The sequence below is a fragment of the Gobius niger genome (assembly GCF_951799975.1).
Source record: "Gobius niger genome assembly, chromosome: 22".
Classification (NCBI taxonomy): domain Eukaryota; kingdom Metazoa; phylum Chordata; class Actinopteri; order Gobiiformes; family Gobiidae; genus Gobius; species Gobius niger.
In genome coordinates this window covers 3,333,139-3,357,095 of record NC_136873.1, presented here as the reverse complement: position 1 = coordinate 3,357,095, position 23,957 = coordinate 3,333,139, and the positions used below count along the sequence as shown (strand labels likewise).

At 44.5% G+C, this 23,957-nt stretch overlaps 1 protein-coding gene across 1 annotated transcript in view; it reads right to left on the bottom strand.

Annotated features, from left to right (window-relative positions):
- Window positions 1–23,957, bottom strand: part of tmc2a (transmembrane channel-like 2a) — a gene marked incomplete at its 3' end in the record, with an annotated part of 62,202 nt that overhangs the window by 11,124 nt on the left and 27,121 nt on the right. The window contains exons 11-15 of the mRNA XM_079581153.1: window positions 18,028–18,175; window positions 16,192–16,380; window positions 13,089–13,268; window positions 10,393–10,551; window positions 1,278–1,406 (exon numbers count right to left, since the gene is read on the bottom strand). Of these exons, the coding sequence (XP_079437279.1) occupies window positions 1,278–1,406; window positions 10,393–10,551; window positions 13,089–13,268; window positions 16,192–16,380; window positions 18,028–18,175 (805 nt within the window). The remainder of the gene's footprint in view (window positions 1–1,277; window positions 1,407–10,392; window positions 10,552–13,088; window positions 13,269–16,191; window positions 16,381–18,027; window positions 18,176–23,957) is intronic.

Below are 23,957 nucleotides of genomic sequence, written 5' to 3'. Positions count from 1 at the left end.
ATTAAAATGTAGATTATAAGGAGAAAACATTAACCACTGCGTGAAAAAGCTGTGTTTTCACCCCAGCATATACAATTTGGCAGCAGGAAACGGTGGTTCTGGGTTTTAGCTATACACGAGGGGTGTTGAAAAATATCGATCCGCAGATACATCGCGATATTACGTTGCGCGATTCTCATATCGATCCAAAACTAAATAGAGCCGGCTCATGTTAGACTGACTGCAGTAATGCAACGCAAGTTTAACATGAGCTGCTGTATTTACTTCCCTCTGCTTCGTTTGTGTGATGCTGCAAACACAAAAAGATTTCGAAGAGATGAGCGCTATAGTCACGGTGGTGCCCGTGTTGTGATCTACATTAGGTTATGGAGTAGATTAGGTTTTAAATGCACCGTCTGAGTGATCGGTTATTTTAATGGATGAAACAGAACTGAGTCCGTTTCGAAAGTAGTAAAAAAGAATCGCAATAATCGTCTAATTAGGGCTGAAACAACCAATCGATTAAGGGGAGACACTACAGGCAAAACTCAATTTTTTCAGTTTTCAGGTTTTGGGCCAAGTTGGTCTCTGAACATATAAACTTTCACCCGGAAACAGAAAATACGCCTAATCTTCACAATAACATGTTTAAATATTGCGCTGATTCAATGTTCCCCCATAGACTTATATGGGAGAATGCAATTTCAAGGGCCTTTTTCTCAAAACACATTTTTCTGTCATTGTGGCGACACTATGTCCACGTCAGTCGGACCTAAAGACTTCACATTTTCCAGCCTTGGACTGAACAATATTTGGAAGATTTTTTCAGAGGGATTTTTTATTATTTAATCCCTTAAGCCCCATTTATTGAGGTTTGAATGTCAAAAAATAATTAGAAAATTAAGTTTTTACAAAATGTTCCACTAAAAAACAGCTTATTTTAAAACTAAACAAGAAATCCCAAATCCCCTCAGAGAAAGTCTTGGCAACTCATTTATCAATAAAATGAAACCATAAATGTGAATGTAGCTCTATCCATTATTCAGATTTCGTCGCCGAAAAGATGGGAAATTTGGGGCATTTTTAGGCATAAAACACCTTGTTCTTATATGAAAAGATAAAATGACAGAAAACTTGCAATGTATTTTTTTCTTACATTTATGCCAGTGATCGACAGCAACAGTTTCAAATTGATATCTATAAATATACATTTTTTCCCTATTCACCTGCAGTGTCTCGCCTTAAGTCGTTTTGTTCTCGTTTTTGTGCATGTGCTGTGGGAGTGAGTGTGCACGTACGAAGCCCGCCTCCAGGTCCCAGCACCAGCAATAGTTGAGGAAGCGCACGATGACGGCGCGAGCGAAGTCTCCAATCAGAATGGTCAGATATGTCACCTGGATGTCCGACACGGTCAGCTTCACAAACTCCTGGGACACAGCAGAGCAAAGCCAAGTAAAAATACTTTACATGTCTATTTTGATATGATATTTGTTTTTTCTCCAGCAAATATTTCACTGAAGTACTATTTTTGACTGAGTAAGTTTTGTTTTTATGGAGTAATATTTGACCACTAGTACTTTTACTCAAGTAATGAAACCAGGTATTTTGACCGTCCACCACTTCCTCTACACTTCAAAATGCTAAAGCAGGGCCAAAACAATGCAATTTCCTAAAATCATGTAACAAAAAACTTTCACTGAGTGTGTTTACATACATTATCAGGAGTTTTTAATATTCCTGTTTTGTCTTATAAAGTCATATAGACACAGTTTCCCTATTACATCCATCCATCCATCCATTTTCTTCCGCTTTATCCAGGGCCGAGGTACGGGGGCATCAGTCTCAGCAAAGATGCCCAGACTGCCCGATCCACGCGAGACATAGTCCCACCAGCGTGTCCTGGGCCTTCCATGAGGCCTCCTCCCAATGCCCTAGCCACCTCAGCTGGCTCCTTTTGACATCCCGGGTAACTGAGCTCCTCACCCGATCTCGCAGGGTGCGCCCAGCCGCCCTGCGAAGGAAACTCATTTCGGCCGCTTGTATTCGCGATCTTGTCCTTTCGGTCATGACCCAAATCTCATGACCATAGGTGAGGGTGGGAACGTAGATCGATCGGTAAATCGAGAGCTTTGCCCTCCGACTTAGCTCCCTCTTCACCACGACAGACCGATACAGCGACCGCATCACTGCTGACGCCGCACCGATCCGTCTGTCGATCTCACGCTCCATCCGTCCCTCACTCGTGAACAAGATCCCGAGATACTTGAACTCCTCCACTTGAGGTAAGGACTCCCCACCGACCTGTAGAGGGGAAGCCACCTTTTTCCGGTGGAGAACCATGGCCTCGGATTTGGAGGTGCTGATCCTCATCCCGGCCGCTACACACTCGGCTGCAAACCGCCCCAGAGCAGCTGAAGGTCCTGGTTCGTTGAAGCCAACAGAACAACATCGTCCGCAAACAGCAGAGATGAGACTCTGAGGCTCCCAAACCGGACACCCTCCGGCCCCTGGCTGCGCCTAGAAATTCTGTCCATAAAGGTAATGAACAGAACCGGTGACAAAGGGCAGCCCTGGTGGAGACCAACACGCACCGGGAACAGGTCTGACTTACTGCCGGCAATGCGAACCCAATGGTCATAGAGGGAACGGACAGCCCTTAGCAGAGGGCCCCGGACCCCATACTCCCGGAGCACCCCCCACAGGGCACCACAAGGGACACGGTCGAACGCTTTCTCCAGATCCACAAAAAACATGTGGACTGGTTGGGGTGAACTCCCAAGAACCCTCAAGCACCCGATGAAGGGTATAGAGCCCTATTATAGAAACCCCAAAACAGCAGTTTCCCGGTAACAAGAAACCTGGATTCTCCAACACTGGGATATAACGGCATGTAAACGCTATTTCCCGGTTATGCACAACATGTACCTATAATCGTAAACAAACATGGCGGTGGCGAGTCCGAAGAGCTCCTGTTTGAGCTCTGAGTAAAGAGGAGAAAGAGGTTTTACATTTTATTTTAACCATTAAAGAAGAACTAAGTAGTAATAGTCCATGGGCCAAACCCCAAAATCTGGCATATCGGTACCGAAAAGGTGGCAAAGGCTATCATTGATTTTTAAGTAGGTCCATGTCTGAGGTTTATATTTTTGTATGATAGCCTTTTCAGAGTCACAGCTTTATCATAGTTTTCAGCTGTTGAAGTGAACCACCCCCATGTCAAAAAAGTCGCTTTTGACACTGGTCCATATTTTGGTTTAGGCCATATCCAGCCCATTAGATACTGATTTACACCATTGTATTTGGTATCATTGTAAAGAAGACATTTTCATGTTTCATTTGAGCCCAAATGTACCACTCTGTGACTATTACCGTGGTAACCAAAGCTCCTCAAACACAAACCTGAGGACGTTTTTTCTCCATTTTCACAAAAACAGTTTTACTATGTTTAACGCTGTTTCTTCAAGGAACATCACAGAGACAAATGTTTGATACTGGGCAACTCTCTAGACTCTGAGGATTCAGGAAATGTATAATATGTCAGTACTTTCTCAGCTTAAGGCCTCACAGTGAGCCACGAAGGAAAAGAATGTCCACCTCACATGAGCCTCTCCCATTGAAATAAGCCTATATCTGCCATTCTAAGGTTGGAACAGCTGGTGAGACTTTCTGTCCAGGACAGGCCAATGCAACTTGAAAATACATTTGTGGAGAAGAACAGTTCTGTATTTTCACCAAAAAGTTGTTCATATATTTTATATATTATAGCTATTTATCATATACTATGCCATACACACAATGGCATTCTGTTTCTTTCACTACTATATGTAGTCCTGTACATTTGTCTAAAATGTCTCAATAATCCAAGATAATTCCAAAGGTTTGTCTTTGTAGACACCACATGGTTATGCCAATTTTGTAGGGTCATTTCAGTAAAGTTGTTTTATTTCATTACTAATGAATCAAATCTAGTTGTATAAAGATGGTGAGGTGTGAGGTGTTAAAACCAGGACATGAAGAGTCAACACAAAACTACAGTTTAGCCTCATCCAGAACTAAATCACAGAGGCAGTCGACTAAGCAAAACAGTCCATATTTGTATTTGATTAAACAATTTCTCCAGCTTTTCTAAAGTTATTTTAAGTTCTTTGTACATGGATTGCTTTTTTTTGTGTGTGTGTATGTGTGTGTGTGTACGTGCTGTATTAACGTATTTGAGTTTATTTTTTATTTTTTTATGTTGTGTAATTTATTTATTTTCTTCCCAGGCATATTGAGTCTGTGCACATGAAATATGCTGTATAAATGAATAAACAAAAGTTTACTTATTAGTTTTATGGACAGAACTTAAAGACACAGCCAGGAACCGGAGGGTGTCCGGTTTGGGAACCCCAGGATCTCAGGTGTTGTTCTGTTGGCTTCATCAAACCAGGACCTTCAGCTGCCCTGGGGCAGTTTGCAGCCGAGTGTGAAGTGGGATGAGGATCAGCACCTCCATATCCGAGGCCATGGGTGGCTTCCCCTCTACAGGTCGGTGGAGACGCCTCAAGGGGAGGAGTTCAAGTATCTCAGTGTCGTGTTCACGAGTGAGGGACGGATGGAGTGTGAGATCGATAGACGGATCAGTGCGACATCGGCAGTGATCGTTGTTACTGTGACTGTTGTGGTGAAGAGGGAGCTGATTTACTGATCGATCTATGTTCTACCCTCACTTATGGTCATAAGATCTGGGTAATGACCAAAAGGACAAGATCGCAGATACAGGTGGCCGAAAGGAGTTTCCTCAGTCAACTAAGAGGAGCTTGGAGAAGAGCCGCTGCTTTTCCCATCATAACTTAGCAGATAACAAACCTGATGATTGTGGAGGTTTACATGTAGAGTTGTGCCCATATCATACATTATTCATGCTCTTCAGAATATTCTGGAAACAAATCTTTTGGCGATGGCACTTATTGAGTTGTCATCCTGGACTGTGCCACCACTGCAGGGTTCAGTATCACCTCAGGCTGACAATAGTTATATCGAGCCCAGTCAAATGCAACTAGAAAACTGTCTCTCGGAAGCTCAGCAGGCTGAAAACCATCTGAAACCATTCCTGTTTGGGATTGTCTCTTGTTGCCTCTTGTGCACATTTTATCTCAACACCTCAACAAGTGTAGAGTGAAAAAAGAACATGCAAATTGTAGCATGAGAATGCTTTATCCAGCACAAGGAATGTATCACAAGTGTCCTTTTGTTGAAATTTGTGTTTTTGAAGATACTTCATATGCTCAGACTGGACTCAAAAATTTGCAAATGAATGTTGTATGAGGAGATGAAAAACAGCAATTATGCATAGGGAAGTGGTGAGGACAATGCAGAAGAACAAGAGTCTGAGGCCGATTGATTCTAGATTTGGACATGCACAGAGTAGGGATCGAGGTCCAGAAGAAGACAACGAAGTGAAGATTTATGGATATTCTGAACTTTTACAACTGTTTGTGAACTGTAATTCAGATTATGCATTGGAGCCACAGATCGAAGCTGTACGTTATTGTCCCTTTACAATAATTAACCATTTAACCCATCCATCTGCCCCTGGAACATGTCAGGAGCAGTGGACAGCCATGCTCATGTTCAGAATCACCAAGTTAGAGGATTATCCTTCTGTGCATCTTTTACGTTGATGGAAGAAACCATCCATCCATCCATCCATCCATTTTCTTCCGCTTTATCCGGGGCCGGGTCGTGGGGGCAGCAGTCTCAGCAGAGATGCCTAAACTTCCCGGTCCACACACAACTCCTCCAGCTGTTCTGGGGGGACCCCGAGGCGACACCAGGCCAGCTCGGAGACATAGTCCCACCAGCGTGTCCTGGGTCTTCCACGAGGCCTTGTCCCACTAGGACATGCCCGGAACACCTCCCACGGGAGGCGACCAGGAGGTATCCGGAACAGATGCCCGAGCCACCTCAGCTGCTCCTTTCAACGTGAAGGAGCAGCGACTCTACTCCGAGCTCCTCTCGGGTAACTGAGCTCCTCACCCGATCTCGGAGGGTGCGCCCAGACACCCTGCGAAGGAAACTCATTTTGGCCGCTTGTATTCGCGATCTTGTCCTTTCGGTCATTACCCAAATCTCATGACCATAGGTGAGGGTGGGAACGTAGATCGATCGGTAAATCGAGAGCTTTGATCCGCGACTCAGCTCCCTCTTCACCACGACAGACCGATACAGCGACCGCATCACTGCTGACGCCGCACCGATCCGTCTGTCCATCTCACGCTCCATCCGTCCCTCACTGAGAACAAGACCCCGAGATACTTGAACTCCTCCACTTGAGGCGAGGACTCCCCACCGACCTGTAGAGGGGAAACCACCTTTTTCCGGTGGAGAACCATGGCCTCAGATTTGGAGGTGAAAAAAATCTGTCCAGACACAGACAGAGGATGTAAACTCCACACAAAACCTAAATTGAACTTCATGCTGAGAGGCAAGGGAACACTAAACACTAAGACTAACCACTGAGGGCATGCAATCTCTCCTGCGTATTCAACACTTTTTGGGCCAGATCTTCCACCTGGCGCAAGGACAGCGCTGCTCCAAACAAGACAAGACCCACATTCTTTTCCTAGTTTACATCGTGCTGCCTCAAGTTCTTCCTTTAGTGTTATGGGCTTCTATAAGCTCTATCAGGTCAAACTAAAAACTTGAGTTAACCACTGTCCGTGTCTGAGAGAAAAAGATGTAAAGCCGGTCCTGCTATGTTTCCAGGTTGTACTCAGCCGTTATTCACCCCCACTCTTACACCACCTTTCTCCCTCGCCCCTTTCCGGTCGCGGAGTCTGGTTGGAAGAAAACACAACATTGCCATTGGTCACGAGTCGCCATTGTCAACTGTTGCAGGAAAAGCTTGGTTCTTGGATAACCAACTGTCTAACGAACTGCAGTTTGTGTGTCTTCTTGGACATAAAGGTATTCCCTTCGCCCTTTTCTATCAGCATAATGGTTTTTGTACAAGGGGATTCAAGAGTGACTGAATGTCTAGCTGTCACCTCACAGCAAGACGTTCCTGGGTTCGATATCCAAGGCCATGTGGGACCTTTCTGTGTAGAGTTTGCATGTTGTTCTTTTTGTTTCATGTCCCCTGAGTTAATTTTCTGTAGAATCCAGTTCTATACGGAAGAACACCTTGATACTTCTAACCTAGCTTTTGGCTCAAAATCTAGCGATAGTAAACCCCCTTTTGTCTTTTTGGCCATTCGACTGCACAACTCTCTAGAGGCAAAAGATAATGGTGTCTGCAATGTTATATCGCTAGAAATGTTATTCATTTACCAAATACAAATGTAAAATGGTTTCAGTAGTGAATGAGTGAAAGTGAATGAGACTGTCAGTGAGTGCATTGTGTAGGCTACATAATATGGATTTTTTTTTTTACAATTTAGGATACAGTTTATATAATACAGAATAATTGTTATTTTTCTAAATGTATTTTCAAGTTGCATTGGCCTGTCCTGGACAGAAAGTCTCACCAGCTGTTCCAACCTTAGAATGGCAGATATAGGCTTATTTCAATGGGAGAGGCTCACGTGAGGTGGACATTCTTTTCCTTCGTGGCTCACTGTGAGACCTTAAGTTGAGAAAGTACTGACATGTTATACATTTCCTGAATCCCCAGAGTCTAGAGAGTTCCCCAGTATCAAACATTTGTCTCTGTGATGTTCCTTGAAGAAACAGCGTTAAACAGAGTAAAACTGTTTTTGTGAAAATGGTGAAAAAACGTCCTCAGGTTTGAGTTTGAGGAGCTATGGTTACCACGGTAAAAGTCACAGAGTGGTACATTTGGGCTCAAATGAAACATGAAAATGTCTTCTTTACAATGATACCAAATACAATGTGTAAATCAGTATCTAATGGGCTGGATATGGCCTAAACCAAAATATGGACCACTGTCAAAAGCGACTTTTTTGACATGGGGGTGGTTCACTTCAACAGCTGAAAACTATGATAAAGCTGTAACTCTGAAAAGGCTATCATACAAAAATATAAACCTCAGACATGGACCTACTTAAAAATCAACGATAGCCTTTGCCACCTTTTCGGTACCGATATTTGGTCTGGCCCATGGACTATAAATGTTTTAGATGGAAAGAGGCATCGTAATGTGGATTTATGCTAAACTGTTGCCGATCATTCAAAGGAAGGTGAAATGAAAACCCTTCAAAAAAAAATACCGAGAGGCTGTCAGTGAACTCCATCAGCTCCACTCTCTCCCTCCAGTCCCGACTTTAACCTTTCCCCAGTGCTCCCTGGTCCAAGTCGATGCAAAGACAGGCCCAGGACGAGTACAGGGAGCAGGGGCGGACTGGGACTGAAAAACAGCCCTGGACTCTGACCAGCCTGGCCCAAATTAGCGTAAATGCGACACTTCCATAAATACATATTTTTACCTCTTAACCCCCGCCTAAACCAAATGCATTCTGTCCTCTTTTGGCTGTGTAACACCTCATTTGAAAGCTAAGACCCACAAAACTGACCTTTTTCCTCGCGCTGTTGCTGTGTTGTGTCACCTTTTGTGTGACCTTGTGTGATGTTTTTTTTTCTTTTTTTTTCTTTTTTGTCACATTTTTGATGAATTTTTGTCACATTTTTGATGATTTTTTGTCACATTTTTGTTGAAATTTTGTCACATTTTTGTCACATTTTTGTTGAATTTTTGTCACATTTTTGATGAATTTTTGTCACATTTTTGTTGAATTTTTGTCACATTTTTGATGAATTTTTGTCACATTTTTGTTGAAATTTGGTCACATTTTTGTCACATTTTTGTCACATTTTTGTTGATTTTTTGTTCAATTTTTGTAGAGTTTTTGTTCAATTTTTCTCACATTTTTGTTGAGTTTTGTCACATTTGTGTTGAAATTTTGTTGAATTTTTGTTGAATTTTTGTTGAATTTTTGTTGAATTTTTGTTGAATTTTTGTCACATTTTTGTCACATTTTTGTTGAGTTTTGTCACATTTGTGTTGAGTTTTTGTCACATTTTTGTCACATTTTTGTCAAATTTTATTTGAATTTTTGTCACATTTTTGTCACATTTTTGTCACATTTTTGTTGAATTTTTGTCACATTTTTGTCACATTTTTGTTGAGTTTTTGTCACATTTTTGTTGAGTTTCATCACATTTTTGTTAAATTTTTGTTACATTTTTGTCACATTTTTGTTACATCTTTGTTGAATTTTTAATTATTTTTTCTATCATTTTTTGTTGTGTTTTTTTTGTCCGTGTTTTTCTCATGTTTCCACCCTCTTTTTCTCGCTATTTTGATGCTTTCCTTTTTAGCTTTTAGATTTAGGTAAAGCTCGGTTGAGGCGGGACCGGTGGCCCTCGAGCCAGTGGCCCCTCTGTGCTCTTCCAGAATGGACATATGGCCAGTTATGTAGACAGAAAAAGCTCCACAATCACCATCCGTTCGACTAGTAAGTACTCACGATGCCGACGGCGGTCTCCCAGCAGGGGCCACGGATGACGTCACATTTTTGATGAAATTTTGTCACATTTTTGATGAATTTTTGTCACTTTTTGTTGAATTTTTGTCACATTTTTGTTGAATTTTTGTCACATTTTTGTTGAGTTTTTGTCACATTTTTGTCACATTTTTGTTGAATTTTTGTCACATTTTTGTTGAGTTTTTGTCACATTTTTGATGAATTTTTGATGAATTTTTGTCACATTTTTGTAGAATTTTTGTCACATTTTTGTTGAGTTTTGTTGAGTTTTTGTCACATTTTTGTCACATTTTTGTTGAGTTTTTGTCACATTTTTGTTGAGTTTTTGTTGAGTTTTTGTTGAATTTTTGTCACATTTTTGTCACATTTTTGATGAATTTTTGTCACATTTTTGTTGAATTTTTGTCACATTTTTGTCACATTTTTGTCACATTTTTGTTGAGTTTTTGTCACATTTTTGTTGAGTTTTTGTTGAATTTTTGTCACATTTTTGATGAAATTTTGTCACATTTTGGATGAAATTTTGTCACATTTTGGATGAAATTTTGTCACATTTTTGATGAATTTTTGTCACTTTTTGTTGAATTTTTGTCACATTTTTTGTCACATTTTTGTTGAGTTTTTGTCACATTTTTGTTGAATTTTTGTCACATTTTTGTCACATTTTTGTCACATTTTTGTCACATCTTTGTTGAATTTTTAATTATTTTTTCTATCATTTTTTGTTGTGTTTTGTTTGTCCGTGTTTTTCTCATGTTTTTATCCTCTTTTTCTCGCCATTTTGATGCTTTCCTTTTTAGCTTTTAGATTTAGGTAAAGCTCGGTTGAGGCGGGACCGGTGGCCCTCGAGCCAGTGGCCCCTCTGTGCTCTTCCAGAACGGACATATGACCAGTTGTGTAGACAGAAAAAGATCCACCAAGTACTCACGATGCCGACGGCGGTCTCCCAGCAGGGGCCACGGATGACGTCAGCCGGGTTCATGGGAGGGGGCGTGGCCTCCGTGTCATTACTCAGCCGTGTGAAGTTGGCGTAGTACTCCTGCATGGCCAACATGGACGCGTTCTTGATCGACTGCTCCTCTATGAGCTGAGAGCACCGCAGGGAGAGAACCGTCAAAAAACCATGGCCCTGATTCTGGATTCTAGGCACTACATGAAAGGTATAAAAGGTCACGCCTACCTTCGCTGTGGTCGTGCAGGCGTCCTCCCCTGTTCAGAGCAACATGCCAGCAGGTAGAGCAAACTTTTTCACTAAGTACCTGGTGATTCACTGTCTCGAAAGCTTTGAGGAGGTCAACAAAGAGGTTGCTTTTTACCCATAGATTCCATTATGTCATTACAATACATTTGATGCAGTAAGGAACTCTTCTAATTGGGCACTTGCTAAAGATTCTAGAACTTTGGCCAGGACAGACAGCTTCGAGATAGGTCGATAGTTTTTTAGATGAGAGAGGTCACCTAGTAGTGGTGGACCAATTTCAAAAAGTCAAGTTCAAGCTCATCAGAACCTGCTGATTTAGTGGAATCTAGAAGCTTAAGGGCTTTTGACACTTCCAAACTTGTGGAGGGACACACAGAAAGGCCCCGTTCTGGTGGGAACCGAACTCGGGACCTTCTAGTTGTGATGCATGAGCGGACGCCCAGATTTTAGGGTTTTAATGAACACTTGAACCAAATTTGTTTCTAAAACTTAAGTCATTTTCTATTGATCTGCTGAATTAACCGTCTAACCCACAGTCAAAGCTGCATATACAAGGTCTTGTAATTATAATACAGTATTTCCTTTATCTGTTTGTTGGACAACAAGGACTGGACGGTCTGCGATCTTGGCCCGTCTGCTGAGGGACTCCCATCGGCCCTGGGTCTCTATAGCCTGTCCATCCATGGGAGTGCCTCTCTCCTCCTGTGGTTCTCCTCTTCTCTCCCCATGGGTTTTTCCTCGCCGTGCTGGAGAGTCTAAGGACAGGGCCACCTACTGCCGACGCTTATTTGGACATTATGTTTTCCTGGACACTTAATTCGCCCAAAGTTTACATATGTACTGCTCTGTTTTATTGCCTTAATGTTCGGCGCAGCCCTGTGAGGAAACCCCTGTTGTGATATTGGGCTATACAAAACCATTGGTTGATCCAATAATCTTCCCTGCCACTTTGACCACACGCTGCAGTGCCTTCCTGTCCCGGGCTGAACAGCGACCGTACGACACCGTGATGGACCGGGTCAGCACGCTCTCCACCTCACACATGTAAAAAGAGGTAGGGGATTGGTGTCCGAGGCCAGCAGCTTTGAGTCTCCTCAAAAATAAGCGTTGGTGGGCCTTCTTATCGATGCTGGCTGTGTTAGTTGACCAGGTGAGGCTGTCATTCCCATGCAGGCCCAGGTACTTAAAACTGGACTCTACCTGGACTTCTGTGCCCATGATGTATTAGACTTTATTTATGTATTCATAAATACATATAAAGACAGTCTGGAATTGTGGTACTAGGACGCAATTTCCAAATCGAACTGGAGGCGGGGCAAACAATCGCAGTTTGAACGAGAGCGATCCAATCAAACAACAAAGGGACTTGCGCTTTGCGTTCACGTCCTTCGCCATGATCGTTTGTAGTTCACACGTGCAGTCGAGTAAATGTTCCGGTGAAAGCCCTCGGAGCAGCTTCTTGCTGTAGCTTTAACGGCAAGTCCAGCTCATTTAAAACAGAAGAAAGGGCACTGGTAAAAGATCACTGTGTCACGGCCGCCGCCATCTTTACTGTTTTGGTTGCGGGAGCAGCGCAGGTGTTTATGGGAAATCCTAGCGCGGAAGATGACGCACTGTTAACTCCCGCCTCCCGCGCTATGATTGGCTCTGCCTCGTTTTGCCGGAGTCAGCGAGATTCAAATCACACAATTCCAGACTGTATCCCTATGTATATCTCTGAACATGGAGGAGCAGTCTGGCTCGTGCCAGGCTAATGATGTATGCCCATCTGCTGCTGATGCTAATTTGGACATTACCTCTGTTTGGACATTATTTTTGCCTGGATATTTGCTTACTGACATTGGCTACTGTCTTCACTATTTTAATGTTTGGTGCAGCCCAGTGAGGCAACTCCTGCTGCAATATTGGGCAATATAAAACATGACATATCTATAAGGAAGCATCTGTGCCTCATAAATTCACTATAATTACAAAAGAGTTCGTAAACAAATGAACCTATCAGCTCGTTTCCATTCGCATGCACTTTCATTTTTACCGCGACACAACAAACGTAGCCGCACATGCTTCTTTTGAGACTGTTCCTTTGGCAGCGTAATGCAGTCATAATAAAAATGGATAACATTTGCTCTGCACTTTGAATTATTGGACCTGCCGCTAACTTCATGTGTTCATTGCAGCTGGATTTAACACTAGGTTCTAACATTCTAGCCATTAACCTACCTTGGGCTTTTATAACCTCGGTGATTGTAAAACCAGTTAATCATTTGCTCTGTTACTCCAAGCAGGGGAGGACGCCGTCATGACCAGAGACCAAAGGCATAGCGAAGACAGGCGGGACCTTTACGCAAGTGTGCATCGCCACACTGGTGCTAACGTTGGGAATTTCTTTCGCGATCGTGTAGCGCCAAGGAAAGCAGCAGTACCTTGTTGTTGACTTCATCGAACAGAGCAAAGAGGAAGGTGTAGAGGTTTCCCAGGAACAGGGCGAAGATGCGGCCAAGCTGCCACTTGAGGGCAATCCTGGGGTGATAGTCCTCCAACTCTGCGATGGTCTCAAACAGAGGAGGACACACGAGGCCCAGCAGAGACATGATGAGCTCCAGCTGCGGAGAAAAAGAAGCAAATAACATAAACGCGTGGGCGTGTCAGAATAGCAAGCCTGTGTTCAACACTGACAAAAAGAGGCAAAAATGTTTACATCAAGGAACTTCCGGAGCCAGCCCGCATTTCCTACGAGGCTTCAGCAGCTGAGAGTGATGCTACTTGTTTGTCACAGTCTATGGCTGTACCGTGGCTTTAAGTGTGCTGATCGTTTTCAGAATGTGGCCCTTTCTCCAGCTGTCATATTCAGAAGCTGTCATATTGTATGGGCTAAAGGAACTGACATTCACATTTCTGTGGAGGAGTTTGTGCAGTTTTTGAACATGATTTGTTTTGAATGACTTGACATTGGATTTTCACAGGAAAGCATGATGAGCAGAATGAGAACAGAGGGGCAGAAGTTTGCAGTGCTGCTCTGATTGTTCTCTGATAAAAGAGAACAAAGCAGTGCTTTAGCCAAAACCATGAAATGTTCAGCATGAATTAAACTGAACCAATGTTTGCCATGTTACTGTATAAGCCTCGGGCAACAGTGACAGAAGCTTCCGCTGGTGCAGACTGTTGTTGTGTCTTTGACTAAGACACTTCACCCACAGCCTCTACATTCATAGAAGCCAACCACTCCCTCATGGTGAGTGGTTGGTGGTGGTTTACTTTTTTCTTGGCTGGTAATGTTCCCTGACCCACCAGTGAACACTGGTCTAAAGTCTGTTGAGGAGAGATAAATAGGATTGAGATGTGCAATTCATCTCATTTGATTTGAATCAATGTCACATTGCAATTAATCAAAAATTTAAAAAAACAGCATCGCCCACTGAAGTAGCCGAGGTCCAGATGTATATTTAGTAATCAAAGATTACGTTTCGGCATTGCTTTTTTCAGATAAATTGAATCATATATTATAATAATATTATAATCGGTCACCAAAAACCGGTCATTTGCCGCGCAAGGCCAAAAGCTGTGGAACGCAGTTCCGGTACAGCTTCGAAACATCACAGAGCTGAGTGTTTTTAAGATAAGATAAGATAAGATGATACTTTATTGATCTCACAGATGGAGAAATTGCATTCGATGAGAGAGCATCCGGCAGCAGCACCCATTCAGTGCGCACCACTCTTTTTTTTTCTTTGGTGAAAGATGGTTGTGTCGCGGCCGCAAATCTTCACTATTTTGGTCACAGGAGGAGCACTGGTTGATGGGAAATCCGTAGACGATGACCACGGCGGTGGAGCTCTTGCGCTTGGCCACGATGTTCTTGGCCACACAGGTGTAGTTGGCCGTGTCGGACACTTTTAAATCACAGTTGAAGACACACAAAGCTTTCGATACATAGACACCGACTCGACTGCTGTTTTTATGTGTTTTTGTATTTATTGTTGTCTACTGTGATTCTTGTTTTTATCCTGGAAAGCGCTCTGGGCACCTTCTGGTTGTTGTTGGGCGCTATACAAATAAAATTTGATTGATTGATTGATTGATTGATATAATAATTTGTCATTTTTGAACCAGGTGGCTTAGATCTTCTTCAAAGACTGGGTCGTGCCCATTAATCTGGAGGCCACACCCATTGCAGAGAAGCCAATTTCTACAAAATCAAAAATTATTAAAATATATACAAATACACAAAGTCCGCAAGACACATAACATAAAGTCTACAGTACTTTCAAGAATTATTTCAGATCAAAGTCAAATTAAGTCAATGAGGAGTCAAAGTCTTTAAATGGTGGATCCAATCGTGCTCTCTCCTAGAAAGAAGGAGATCTAAATGTAGGTCGGATCACAGCTGACCCTTCACGGACTATTCACCCTCTCCCCTCAGGCAGGAAGCTACAGTTTATCCAGACCCATACCTCCCGCCACTTCAACAGTTTTTTCCCTCCACCATCAGACTCATGAACAAAAAACAAGACCCGACAGCTTAGTTCCAGACTCAAGGATGTAATCTGCTCTGTTGCAATGTGAGGTGTCCACACTTAGATCCGCTGCTATCACTTTATCACTTTTTGTCACAAACAATGTAACAATGCACTGTGCCACATGCACCGCAGTGAAAAACTCTGACGATGTGCAAGTTCAACTCTGCCCTGTCAGACAGAGCCATGTGCAGCACTGGGGCCCCCCAAGGGTCAGTTAGCTCGCTTTTTTTTTTAAACTTTTTATACAAATGACTGTGTTTGTTCGGCGCCCAAACAATACATTCTCAAATTTTCTGACGATACTCAGTTTGTTGACCCAAACTTCCAACTCCAGCATCCACGGTGCGGCTGTAGAAGACCTGGTAGCCTGGTGTGATGAACACAAGCTGCAGATCAACCCAAGTAAGTAAATGGTGATCGACCAGGCCAGACGTAGACCATGGCACTGTTACCATCCATGGCCATGTGGTGCAGCAGGTGAGCTCCTTTAAACACCTGGGAGTTCACATTGACAGTGATCAGCGCTGGCACACACAGGTCACCACAGTCTGTAGCAAAATGCACCAGCGCCTTCACTTCCTGCGCAGGGTCAGACTGTTTGGTGTCTGTCGGAACATCATGCTAGCCTTCTATAGAGCAGCAATCGAGTCAGTTCTCAGATATGGAATCACCGGCTGGTTTGGAAATCTGTCGGTCAAACTAAAAACACAAATTTTCAAAGTAAGAAGTGGCGACTTTGACGGTGCAAGTGTACGGGGGGGGGGGGGGGGGGGGGGGTGTGAGGGGGGAGTGTGCGGAGTAACTTTCCAAGGGAGAAAGTAAAGAGTAAAGTAAAGAGCTGGGAAGTCATGCTGATGTCACACCACCAAATCAGCACGTGAAAAAGTACTGATGAGAGTACCATTAAAGTACCAAGTAAAGAGTATCGATAAGAGAAGTAGTATTGATTAATCCTTAACAATTGCCCATCCCTAGAGACCAGTTTTCTGACCCTTGTGGGACTCCATACCTCGTTCTTCTCATACCAGCTGAGGTCGTCTCTGCCTTCGAATTCCTGTGAGCGCTTAACCACGAAGTAGATGAGGTATCCGCTGCCGCCCAGGCTGCAGGTGATCATGAAGTTCGCCAAGACCCGCAGGAAACGCCGCAGGTGGATGTTCTCGTCCTTCTGGTTCTCCTGCTCGTCCACGATGGACTCCTGAGGTCAACACAGGCAGCAGCACTGTCAGTGTATACGATCTGACAATGGTTAGCACTCTTGCCTCACATGACAAAAGAGATCACGTGTGCAGATCTTTCTTAAGCCCTATTCATACTCCACAAGACGCGAGAACTTGTGCTGCAAGAACAAAATGACGTCATTTTGTTCTTGCAGCTCCTGTTCGGCCGCTCTTGCTGACACATCAGCTCAGCAGAACTATTACGGCAAGGCTGCGAAAACTCTGGCTCAGGCTGGATTTTTAGTGGGCGGGGTTATTTTGGCGGAAGCGGGAAGCGAGAATCCAATGTTTACATCGAAACACCGGTGCGGAAAACGGAGACAACATGGATAGTTTTGCGGCACCGCTCGCGGCAGTAAAACACTTCCCTGAAGGACAACAAGGACACGCACATGGCAAACACGTCCTGGGGAGAAACACGCAGACGTTTTGGGCGAGGACGAAGAGGAAACAGAAGAGCCTGGCGTTACCTGCGTGAAACAAGCGAGTGATGAAGAAAAAAGTGGTTCAGGCTCGTGGACAGAGGGAGACCAGGCTTGTAAACCTTAGACCTTCATCAAACACCGGGAAACGTCACCAACATGTTCAGTGAAGGTTCTTGGATGAACAAAACCCGCACTGAGCTACACTGACGTCAAACAACATGGTTTTACCGAGTGATACTGAGGTAAGCTTTTAACGTTAACGTTTTCTAACATAATAAACCAGCGGGAGATGTGGCTAAACATGAAGTCAATCTTCAAAATGTTTGCAATATCGTGACTGATACATTTTATAATAGTTTAAACTCAAATAGCTCGTTTTATTTCGGTCATTCTTTGTTTGTTTTGACTGCGGAAAAAGTGAAATCTGATGTTTAGTCGATTGATTTGTGTAAAATGTCCGATGTTCATTTGCGGCTGGAAGATTGACGCCTTTTATTTTGTCGGGACAACAGGAAGTGTTTCGTTGCTGTTAGCGGAGCTTTGACATCAGTGTCACTGCAGGTTTCTGTTTCGTTTTTACCGCGGACCGGATTATTTGTTGTTATCTCGTGTAAAAGGCGAGTTTAGACGGAGCGTTTGTGTTTGTGATCGATCATGAGACTGACCCGAGAGAAGACGAGACGCTCGCGCTGATGGGAGGAGTTATTTTGAGGCGTGGGACTGACCTGCACACGGAGCAGCTGGACGTGCTTTGAAGACGTGATGGAGACTTTATTAAAACCCTGGAGGGTCACACAACATTTGTTGTTTGCCCTGTTTCCAAACATAGTCACAGAAGGTTTGAAAAGTGGCTAAATCTGTGTCAAAGTTACGCTCGGATCAGCTCCTCCGCAGCGTCCCCATCAGCCCGGGTTCCCGTTTGTTACTTCCTGCACGTGAGTTTTCATTTACACCAGTATGAGACAAATTCCTAACATGGGGAATATTTCTACTGCTATAGTTTCTAATAAAAGCCCCGGCCTGTTTTAGAGACCGGCTTTAATTTGCCTCCGCCAGCCACAAACCCGGCCTCTGTTAGAGACCCGGCCACTAATGGAATACAGGCCAGTATTAGAGAATTTACGGTAGCTTTTTCCAACTGGCCAAATTGTAAGTTAGTGATGAAGATGCTTGAACGGATCACCAAATACCTTGGCTCACCTTGAAGCTGGTGGTGATGGACGCGTACTTGTTGTCGGCTGTCTCGGAGTTGCCAATCAGGTAGTCCCAGCTGGTGAACATCTTCCAGGCGAAGGTGAACTCGCCGTCCTCGCCGTCCCCTCCGCCCACATCCGCATTCTTAGCCATCCTAAACACAGGACAGATAGCTATTCATGTTTTTTATTCTTGCTGTATGATATAAGAGGCCAACATATACACAAAGTTCACTATGTCTTCTAGCCTGGCATGAGAATTTTCTTCTTCTCTACAACAAATCTATCACCTTGCCTTTTCCTTCCTGAGTTTTAATGGTTGGGATTGACAGTCGGATTATTACCTTGTGCCTCAAGGTCCATCATGAAAGACTTGAGCTGATACAGTTGAGCTTTTGCCTTTGTTTAACCTGCTACTTGCTGTCCCCCCTGTTCAGGAGGCTAGGATTAGGGTCAGGGGTCAGGGTATTTAAAGGCAAATGCGATGTAAGTTGCGTTTCACTCACTCATATTTTCAGAAACTAGAAGTCAAATGGAATATCTAGTTGTGGGAAGTTTAAAAAAATGTGAAACCAGGCTTTACAGTGGTTTAAACTGTGTGTGAAGTGCAATACTTTCTGATGCAGAACTAGCATTAGCGGCAACCACTAGATGGAGGTGTTACAGCAATGGCGGCCAATGGCACCGCCCTGTATGGTGGTCACGGTACTCATGGCTACCTGCAGCCATTGGACTCACTCCAGACCACATTTGCCAACTACTGGAGATCTGTTTTAACACCATGTATTTCCAGTTTGGGGATGACTTCTACAGACAGATTCACAACTATTGGCTCTCCAGCTCTCGCTTCATTTCCAGGCATCAAACCCAGCGACTGGTTCAGATACATGGATACCTGGGTCGAAATGAAACATTCATCAATGCTGTGAATCCCAGCATTGAATGTACTCAGTAGGACACTAAGGAGAACCAACTTGACTTTTTAGACTGTAGGGTGATCATATGGGAAAACAGGCAACTTCAGACAACACAGTGACCAATACCTGCTCCTCCAACCATCCTCTCCAGCACAAACTAGGGGTCAGGACGCTCCAACACAGAGCTTAACAGGGGCCTACTAGTGCAGAGGAAAAGACCAAAGAGGTGCAACATGTCCAGAGAGGCCTCTCAGTCTGCGGGTATCCTAAATGCTCCTTCACTAAAGTACAAAGGGTAAGAAGTAGCTGGGGTCTCAGAGAAGCTTCAGAGAATCTTAAAGGTCCTATTATCATGCAAAATCGACTTTTCTTAGCTTTTAGCCATATTGTTTTGCTATTTCCTTATCAAAAACACCCCGGAGTGGTTTTTGGCTTCATTCACACAGTTCTCAGCATCCCAACGCACCCACTGAGCATCTGAACAGATGTCATGTTTGCGCTGCAAGCATTGAAGAAGGAGCTCTTTGTAACCAGGGTATCTGCAGCGTTGGACAAGTCAAATTTAAGAATTTTTAAGACCTTTTTAAGACCACAAAATCTCAAAAATAAGACCTGATTTTGAACGCGCAATATATAAATGGACTGTAAAGAAAATCACTGTCACAAAAGTCCAAGTGTCAAACTGTTGTTTCTGATTTCACAGTGGGATGTACAAATGTAAGAACATTTTTCACATTAGGCATTTTAAAACCATTCAAGTTTTAACAACCTCATCCCATAATACCCATAATAAGAATATTGAGATTGAATAATTACTCACAATTATCGACTGAATGAAAGGAAACTACAGATATTTAGTTTTTGTATTTAAAATGCTTTGTAATACTTGAGCTGGTAAACATTCACTGTTTCTAAAAATAATTCCTAAACTCTGCTGACTTCAGTGTTTTTTTTGGGCGGATAAAGCTCTGAAGGAGAGTCCTTCTGCCTCGCTCAACTATCGCTGAGTTTACGCGTTGTTTGTGGCGGCGGCCAGTGCGTCAGCGTCGCTTCGCCCTCTCGGACCATGAGCGGCACCGGGCGGCTCCTCATCGGTGCTTCTGTGCATTTATTTGTCGACTTTTTAAATTAAATTGTGCGCAAATAATTGTGTCGTTGAACGCTAATTTTTAAGACCAGTTTACCCTGGATTTAAGACCAAATAGGCCGAATTTTAGACTTTTTAAGGCCTTAAATTTGGATTCTTGAATTTTAGACTTTTTAAGACCCCGCGGATCCCCTGTGTAACCTACTCTGGACACGCCTGTTCTTTTTTCTTAATTAACGATAATGTCATGGAGAAAAAAAAGCGCGTTTGGCTAAGAGCTTTTTTCTCTCCGGGATTCGGCAAACTATCACCAAATAATTCCGGGTTTGTAAAATACCTCCAGAAAATACTTATATTTAGTACAAAAATGAATGCTCCATAGTGGTAGTGGTACAATATATATCATAAAAATCGAGAGTTACGTATGTAACTAAGGTTCCATGAATTCCGAATGACCGCCAGAGTCCTGGATAGCACCAGGATATCTATGACATGTGCGCAGCACAGAGGTCGAGAATATATACCAACAAAATCACGCCATTGGACGTGACCTGGGTGACGTCAGTGTTTATAAACCGAATGTACCCAGCGCTCGTTTCTTTTCGGAGTACTCGCAAGGACTCTGAGTGACGAGAAACTCTGGCGGTCATCTGGAATTCATAGAACCTTAGCTACATACGTAACTCTTGTTCTATTCCTCCTGACCGCCAGAGGGCGCTGCTATAGCACCTGAATGACTAATACCAACAGAGTCTACACTTACATCAGTTGCGGACAGCACCACTGAGGCCACCGCGTGGGGCGCAGTCACATTCACTCTGTAGAAGCGGGCGAAGGTACAGGACGAAGTCCATGTAGCCGCAGCACAAATGTCACTCAGTGGAACGCCTCTCAGATCAGCACTTTCCATTGGTTCAAATGGTGGAGAACATAAGCCTTCCAGAACTAGGGAAAGGTCCCATGAAGGTAAGCGTGGAAGCCTTGCAGGGCGCAGACGCAGAGCATCTTTCAAAAAACGACATACTAAAGAATGTGAACCCACCAACTGACCATCTACAAAGATGTGTCGAGCAGATATAGCAGTGACATATACTTTTATAGTGGAGACAGAAAGACCTTTCTCCAGCAGTTCCTGTAAATAGTTTAGTAATATTGGCACATGGCAACGGTCTGGATCCACCTTACGACTTTCACACCAATTCACAAACAGCTTCCATCTGTTGTCATACAATGTCCTGGTAGACATGACACGCGCATTAAGGACAGTCTGTACAACACCCTGGTCACAGGAGTTCAACAAGGAGTCCGGCCCTTCAATGGCCACAGGTACAGACGAAGGCGCTTTGGGTGAGGGTGCCAAATGCTCCCTTCTAGTTGCAACAGCAGGTCCTTCCTCTGAGCGAGAGCTCAAGGTCTAGATCCTCCCTGGCCAAAATGGAGCAACCAGCAGGACTCTGTGATTGCTCTTTTCTATCCTGTGTAGTGTCAACATTAGTAGTGGAAGAGGGGGAAAGGCATACAGGAGCCTCTCTGGCCATGAGTGTGCCAGAGCATCCTGCCCCAGCGGACTGTCCAGTTCCGACAGAGAGAACCACAGTAGACAATGTGTTGTTACGCCCGAGGCGAAAAGGTCCACCTCCGCTTCCCCATACCTCTGCCAGATCATCTGGATGACAACTGGGTTCAGTCTCCAGACTCCCGGTGGCGGTCTCTGCCTGGAGAGTAGATCCGCAGCACAATTCTGCACACCGGGCAGAGGAACCACTCTGATGTTGTGAAGGCGAGCCCACAGGAGGAGCTTCTGAGCCTCGGTCAGTGAGTGAGCGGACCTGGTGCCCCCCTGATGGTTTATGTTGTAAACTGTAGACCGGACAAGGACATGTTTTCCCCTCAGAGCAGGAAGAAAATGCTTCAGAGCTAGCCGAACAGCACCCAGCCTGTAAGTGACGCTTCTGTAACAACCACTTCCCGACGAGAGGGGAGGGAGCCTAGAGGGACGGCCCTGCAGATGAAGTCTCTGTTCCCCCAGGGACTGAGGTCCGCAAAACACTGGCTGGAGAACCGAAACAGTGTGCCTCTGTGCCTGTGTTGGTGCAACTCGGGGTCGAGGCCTAGGCTGTTGATCCAAACCTGTAGGGGGCGCAAGAACAGAAGCCCCACGATGCCACCGATGACATGGCCATCAGTTTGCCCATTAGTTGGAGAAGTAGACCGTAGGACAGTTCCACACGTCGTCGAACGTGTGAGACGAGACAAACCGCATCCTCCACCCTCTGTGGAGATGAGGAGGCAGTCATGGCCCGAGAATGATAATCAATGATTATGCCGATGAAGACAGCTTGTTGACTGGGATTCAAAGAAATCTTTGTGAAATTCACTGTGAGTCCCAACTGAGACACGTGGTTCAAAAGGAGGGCCGTGTCGTTGCGTGCCTGCTCCTGAGTCGGAGCGCACATAGGCCAGTCGTCTAAGTAGGGGAGGATTCGTAGTCCACGGGCTTGCAGCGGGGCAAGCGCGAGGCGCCACCAGCACATGGAAATAGGCGTCCTTTAGGTCAACACATGTGAACCAATCCCCTGGTGTGATAGCTTGAAGGACGTCCACTGTGCAAAGCATGTGAAACCGTAGCACTTTGATATAACGATTCAGGTATCTGAGATCGAGGATAGGGTGAAAACCGCCATCCTTCTTTGGAACAAGAAAGTAATTTGAATCATTAAAAAAGGCACTTGGAGTAGTAGTTTCTGCAGGTGGTTTATCAATTCCCAGCCGGGATAAATCCAGTTGCACAGCCTGTTTAACAAAGGATAATCCAGGTCCAGACTCAGAATATTGAGAGCCCCCTACAGAGGGGCTTAGGGATCGCTCTCTACCCTCCCGGTCCACCATGTAACTTGCATCTTCGCCCCTGAACAAGGAATCAGTAGCAGCAATAGATATGGTGTCGTCTTCCCGTACACCAGTGTCAAACGGGTTGGTCTGGTCAGCGTGACCCTCATAGACAGTGGGAGGAGGAGTCACTGAGTCATTGGGGTGTAGACTCAGAAGTAAGGACTTAATCTGAGCAAACTCCGAAGCCAAAGTATCAACCTTAGCGGACAATACACCGTCATGGCGCCCCTTCTTGGCCGAGGGGGCTTCACCATCTGTGGGCTTACGGCGCTTCGGTTCCTTCCTGGGGCCGGAGACCAAGGTCCCCTGATGCATCATGCTCTCCACCGGCACCAGTCCAGCAGACCTCTCCGCCAGTGGCATACAGACACAGTCCCTCAAATGTCCAATCCTGAGACACGAGGGGCACATCATATGTCCATCCTCAGAGCTCAGCGGAGCCAAGCAGTTATTTACAGCTGTTCACTAACGACATCACGGCCCACACGGACACTGATGACAATACAAGGCTACGGAGCGGGAGTCACTCACAGCCACAGCAATAACCAAAGGCACGGAGCAAGAATCACTCACAGCCAAAATTGTAGCCAATACTAGCTTGTACAATAGCACGGAGCGGGTTTCACTCAAAGCCAAGGGGCAACACAAGGCACGAAGCAAGAATAGCTCGCTGCCAGCGCACAGGAGTAGGGAGCGGGAGTCACTCACCAACAGATTAGGGAAGGCACGGAGTGGGAACCACTCACAGTCGCAACAAATGGCAAAATTGCGGGAGCGCAGAAAAAATATATCGTAAGAGCGGACAACACTCACAACTATCACAGCAAGATACTTGCCACTGATAAAACACACTACAGGCTAAGCTAGCCTATTGAGGAAATAGCAGCAAACGCCAAAACACTTAACGCTAGCTGGCCCAGGTCGAACAACAACCAGTCAGCCCAAACTTAGCAGTTATAACTAGCACAAGAAAAGTGACCCGGCTAACCAGGGACGGGTGGCTGGAAAAAGATGTACTTACGATAAGGAGTTCCAACGAAG